Below are 6,067 nucleotides of genomic sequence, written 5' to 3' on the forward strand. Positions count from 1 at the left end.
TGTGACTTTTAACTTGATTATAAGACTCATCTAACCCACTCAAAAACTACATTAATTTCATAAGATTTGAATGATTCTTAAAACTAATAGCAGCTTCACAAGTACACTCAGTAAGTTTAGTTAATCTATCAAATTCTTTCCAGTAAGAATCAAGTTTGCTAAAATAATCAGACAAGGACTGACTACCCCGTATGAGAGAATTAATCTTTTGATGAACATTGAAAATAACAGAACCATCCATTTTATGATAAGTTTCAGAAAAATCGTTCCATAAATCATGCGCACTTTCAGAGCAGGCATGATTAGCATACAAATTTTCAGAAATAGATCCATGAATCCAAGAACAAGTGATATCATTAGCACATTCCCATTTAGACTCTTTAACAGAATCATTAACAGGTTTAGGAACAGTTCCATCAGTAAAACCAAGTTTGTTACGAGCTTTTAAAGCTCTAACCATAGAACTGCACCATATCCAAAAATTCAAGTCCCTAATAGCTTGAAAATAATGACACTAGTTACAATATTATCAGAGGGATAAACTTATAAGATGATCATCAAAGTTCACAACAGGATTAGGTTTGGATCTTTGTCCACTAGGGGTTTCAGTCATATTAAGAAGTAATTAGTAAAGAAAGAATCACTAAAAAAACACAGACTATCGTGAAAGCCTTAGAGTCCAGATGGTCACCATGGTACATAGGGGCCCAAGACAAGCAATCACAGTGTCAAGAAAAAAACCAATAACAAACAACTAGAAAGTAACTGGCGTACCCAAGCCAGTCAGGATCTCCTAGAATAATAATAAGAAAATAGGGTACAAGAAAACCTCACAGTGAGTCCAGAAGAAACAAATAGCAAATCAGAGAACCGATCACTCTTAGATCCGTTCCCTACTAAGGTTTATCGGTGATGAACTCCGACCCTTAAAGAGTTATTTCATATCAGAAAGATTAATTGACCGGTCCGGTAGAAGAGAACAATCTCCACCGGTCCAAATAAAAGAAACACAAAAACGGTCTTCTAGGTTTGTAAGATATACACAGAAAACTTGCAGTAACCAAGATCAAAGAACATATCGATCAAGAACAAACGATAGCAACAAAGGCGAACAAAAACCCTAGATTTTCACACGAATTGAAGAGGATCTAGTTTTCAACAGGAAACCTAGATTGAAACAGTTTGTGAAGATCTATAAAAATCAAACAAAAATAAAGAACGAACAAAAGCAACCATTACAGTTACCTTGATTATCGAAGAAGACAAAGCGTCTACGAATGAGCATTGACAAGAATAGGAGCCTTACAGCTCTAATACCATGTAAAAACTTGTAAAAACACGATTTCAAAATATCATTGTCTATTATATCACTTGAGGATTAATAGACCGATGGTTTTCACGTACTTACACAGAAAACCTCACTACAACAATCCTATACTATTCTCAAAATGAAACCCTCAACCTAATCTAACACATCCACAAGAACAAATGAAAGCTTGTTACAAACCCTAAAACAAACCCTAATCTATATACATGAACTAAGACAGAAAGAGAGTGAAAGTGAAACTGTTCGAGTGAATAATGACCCACCATCAGTCGTCCAATCCTTATGTACCTGGGTGACACAGGATCTTAAGATCCGCGTGTAAACTCGGATGAACTTGGGATATATATATCTTGCCCCCTCAACATTCCATAAATAAACCTTCAAAACCTTTTAACCACATATACTACAAAATATATCAAAACACTAAAAGATAATAAATGTTAGTTTGTTTATTATGAAAATATTATTTATTTTAACAAGATGTTTGATCGTAATATAACATGTTGTTTTGGATCTGGTTTTCCGTTAGGTTTATATAAAAGTACAACTTTGAATAAGTCTTAAATGCCAACACACTACCATAAGTTGAAAAGGGTGATATATTACATCATAAAGATCCAATACTTTACCATAAGTCACAAAAATTATAAGTTTGAAAAGTATGGCATATTACACACAAACATATTCATCAACATTCTAAAGTTAAGATTGTAGGGTCTACGTAGGTTAGGATGTTGGAACAAAAAAACATTCGTAAAGTACGTCAATTGTCAACGACTATGAATCGTTAGCTACCAATGTCGGTGGAAGTTGTCATCCTACATGCATCAAACCTTACGGTTAAAATTAACACTTCAAATTCCAACATTATACAAAATTGAAGTAGTATATACCTTAAAATCGATTTCATTTAGAGTGTCTCGAAGTTTTTGGACGAAAAAATATGGGTTTCCCACAAAAACGATGTTGCATGACTTAGATGACCATACAAGAACATCTTAAGAATATAGAAGCCTTTAAAAATATGAATAAAAACGAACGTATTACAAATGCAACACATGGTTTTCATATCGTTAACGTTTTGTCTTAAATTGTGATGTTACCGTGAAACTAATACTAACCAGTAATAAAGACTAAAAGTGGACAATTATTTTTAACTACAAAATAAAAATAAAAGACTGAAATTGGAATAAGACAATAGTTACCAAGACTATTTCACTTCCTCTAATTTAAAAGTTAAATACAATATTTTTAGGCAATCTAAAGAGTTCTTTTTTTTTTCAATATTAGGGAATGACATTGATAATTCCCAAATAAAGAGGAAAATATAATTGGGATTTGACCCTATGAAATTCTCACCGGAAAACAAAAGAAAGATTTTTTACAGAACAGAACTAGCATCACTGAGACGACAATTCTCGCCGCGGCGTTGAGGTCCAGCTGGACCTCGCCGGAGTACAGACATAACCCGGCAACGGACTTGCACGGGGCGATCGAATGGGCAACTCACTCAGAAGGTTCCCGTCTTTATCGTAATAGATTACACCGGAGAAATCCAGGGGCTGACATTTATCCCCCATCAGTATCTCCTTCCGCCACAGCCCGTCGCTTCCGTGCTCACCGCCTTCTTCTCCCGTTCTCTTCATCCGGTGGCGCAACTTGATCGCTTTGTTGCTTATGGAGGAAATTAGTTTCTTCGGCGTCCCCGATGAGATCTTTGTATTGTTTTTCAACTTTTTTGAAGCTATAATCGTTTGCTTGGCGCAGAGAAGCAGAAGAGATGTTATCGATTGCAAAACGCCGGCGGAAATACGCTTAGACTTGACATCGCTGGAGCTACCGCCGTCGTTACCGAGTTTACTAGCCATGTCGGAGGAAGGGCTGTGATTCCATTACTTGGAGGATGAGGGTATATATATAGGTAAGAGAACAACGAAGGTGACCGGCAATACCCGGTTATTCTAAAGGGTTTGACCGGAGTAGAACATTGAATTTATTTTCTTTTTTCTTCTATAAACATTTTAGGAAATAATAAAATATATATTTTCCTTTTTAAATAATGATTATGACTTTTATGCTCTTTCTATAAAAACTAAAAAGTATTAATTACATTTGTACCTAGTATATAAAAGATATAACGTGGCAAGTATACTTATAACAATAATCTAACATAATAAATTAAAATCAATTTTGTTAAATGTCATTTCTCATTAAATTTGACATATGTCATTTTCTAAAAGCTTTAAATTACTTTTTGTCCGTTTGTCATTTTATTGTACTAGGTGTGAGACCCATATATTACATGAGTTTAATTAAAAAAAAATATGAAATTTTAATAATTTGAATAGTTTGAATTTATAAGAAAAATATTTTTTTTTTGAATTATTAAAATTAATGAGACTTTAATGTATTGAATACATTACATATATAAATAATTTCTAATAAATACTTTACATATATATTACCTTACATATTAAATGTGAAATTTTAATTTAATAAAATGAAAAATACAATAAAATGACAAGTGGAAAATACAATATTTAAAAATTCTAGAAAATGTCATGTGTCCAAATGAATGAGAAGAGGACATGTGACAAAAAAACCTTCATTTATTATAATAGATTTTGTATTTTTTTAAATTTAAAGTCCACATTTTAGTGATATATATATATATATATATATATATATATATATATATATATATATATATATATATATATATATATATATATATATAATAGATCATTCTATTAAATCATAATAAATGCCCTACAACCTTTCAAATATTTTACAGTATATATTAAATTACTTACTTTATTTATTATAGTTTTTATATTTATATGAAATTATTACTTAAAAATATATGTAATTGTTATAATTTTATATTAAATTTTTTTTATAAACCCGTGTAATACACAGGTTTCATACCTATTATATAATAAACAAAGATATAAGCAGTTAAATGATAGAAAAACCTCGAACAAAAGAATCTATAATCGTGTATATAGAATGTTGTTTATATAGTATTTTAAGCATGCACATAAAAGTTTCTAATTAAACTAAAAATAAAGATAAGTAGATAACCCACCATTTTGGGTCATTAATTTTTTTTTCATTAGACTGAATATTATGGAGGAGTGCGTATTTTATCAATTTAAATTTCGACAACATATTACTAAAATGAGAAATTAAATATTTTTTTATCTTTTCTTCCTATAAATCCTCATACTCATTTAAATAATGACATGTGTCATATTAGTATCTTAAAATATTTTTAAATTTCATTAAATAAACATTAAATGTTATACATATCATCATTTAATTGGGTATGATGATATGTAAGAGGTAGGAGGATATTTAATTTCTCTGTTAAAATATAGAAGGAAAAGTTTGTGTTTGCTACTTTGCTTCCTCGGTTCCTCCTTTTCATTTTCAAATGAGGATGAATAAATATAAAATAATGAAAAGATAACTTAGAAATGTGATTCAAAAATAATCAACACTTTTGAAAATTAGGTCAACTTCACTTGAATCAAATTGCCACAACTTCTATGGTGGTGGGTATCTCTATAATATTCCACAAACCTCAGCCTTCCAATATATTATAGGTGTCACTTACCTAGTTTTTTTTGGTTTATTTTTGTTATTAATTAAATAAATAAAATAATTTCCGAAGTTAAGCTATTATCTTATTTATAATTTAATAAAAAAAGAAAAGATAAAAATAAAATATTAGGAGTGCGACTTCCTAAAATAATATAACTTTTAAAGAAATATATAATTAACTACATATTTTACGTGGGCTTCACTGAGAGTCTATGAATACAAAAAATTTAGACAACATTTTACAAATGATGCTAATCTTTTCATTTTTTTCTTATATAATACTTGTGAAACATTTTTTTTCGCATGTATACTCCATTTGGAGCAAACATGTAGGTAAACATTTTTTTTCGCATGTATACTCAAGGGATCCGTGGATCCCTTGAGTTGAAATAATTTTAGATAACGATTACTTCTATAATTTTATGCCTAAGGGACCATTTGTGAAATTTTATCCAATGATCAATTGTGAATTTTCAAATTAATCTATTAAACTTTATATTTTTTTGAATGACAAAATTAAAAAATTTGAATAATTTCTCGATTTGTATGTGTCATTTTTGCGCAAAGGTCATGTTAATCTTTTCTGTATCGTTCCAATTTTATCGTATGTATTAATTATCATAAATCAAATTTTGTATTAATTACCATAAATCAAATAAAATGGCAAAAAAACAAAAACATAGAAAATATAATTTTTATATAAATAAAAAAATTTACCTTACAAAGTTTAATCATCATACAAATATATTTTATTTTACATATAAATATTTTTTTGTCTAGACTTTATCATAAATTAACACTAATACAACTATATTTATTTTTATAAAAAAACAATAGGATTCGTTATTATTTATGAAACACAAACCTTTTAAACATATAAAATATTTTTATTTTCCTTTAAATAAAATGAATTTGTTACGACTCAATTTTCATAACAAAATTTTCATTTTTATTTATTCAATTAAATTAGAGTGTAATTAAGTTTTGTGGAAAACATGATGTCAATGCATGTGTAGAGTCACGTCTTGCCTTTCTCATGATCCGGAGAAGTACTTGAAAACATTTTGTAATCAACTGGGTAAACATGAACCTTAGTGAGTTCCCTAAAATACCATACACAACAATACATATACA

The 6,067-nt window shown here is 29.3% G+C and overlaps 1 protein-coding gene and 1 non-coding gene across 2 annotated transcripts; both read right to left on the reverse strand.

The window, feature by feature from the left end:
* Positions 1 to 2,517: 2,517 nt before the first annotated feature.
* LOC111915690 (uncharacterized) lies at positions 2,518 to 3,222 on the reverse strand. The gene has a single exon (XM_023911322.3). The coding sequence runs from the start codon at positions 3,193 to 3,195 to the stop codon at positions 2,728 to 2,730; it is 468 nt and encodes a 155-aa protein (XP_023767090.1). The 5' UTR covers positions 3,196 to 3,222; the 3' UTR covers positions 2,518 to 2,727.
* Positions 3,223 to 5,452: 2,230 nt separating this feature from the next.
* Positions 5,453 to 5,557, reverse strand: LOC111915778 (U6 spliceosomal RNA). The gene has a single exon (XR_002858277.1). It is a non-coding gene; the product is annotated as a U6 spliceosomal RNA (small nuclear RNA).
* Positions 5,558 to 6,067: the final 510 nt, after the last annotated feature.

The sequence above is a fragment of the Lactuca sativa genome, chromosome 1 (assembly GCF_002870075.4).
Source record: "Lactuca sativa cultivar Salinas chromosome 1, Lsat_Salinas_v11, whole genome shotgun sequence".
NCBI lineage: Eukaryota > Viridiplantae > Streptophyta > Magnoliopsida > Asterales > Asteraceae > Lactuca > Lactuca sativa.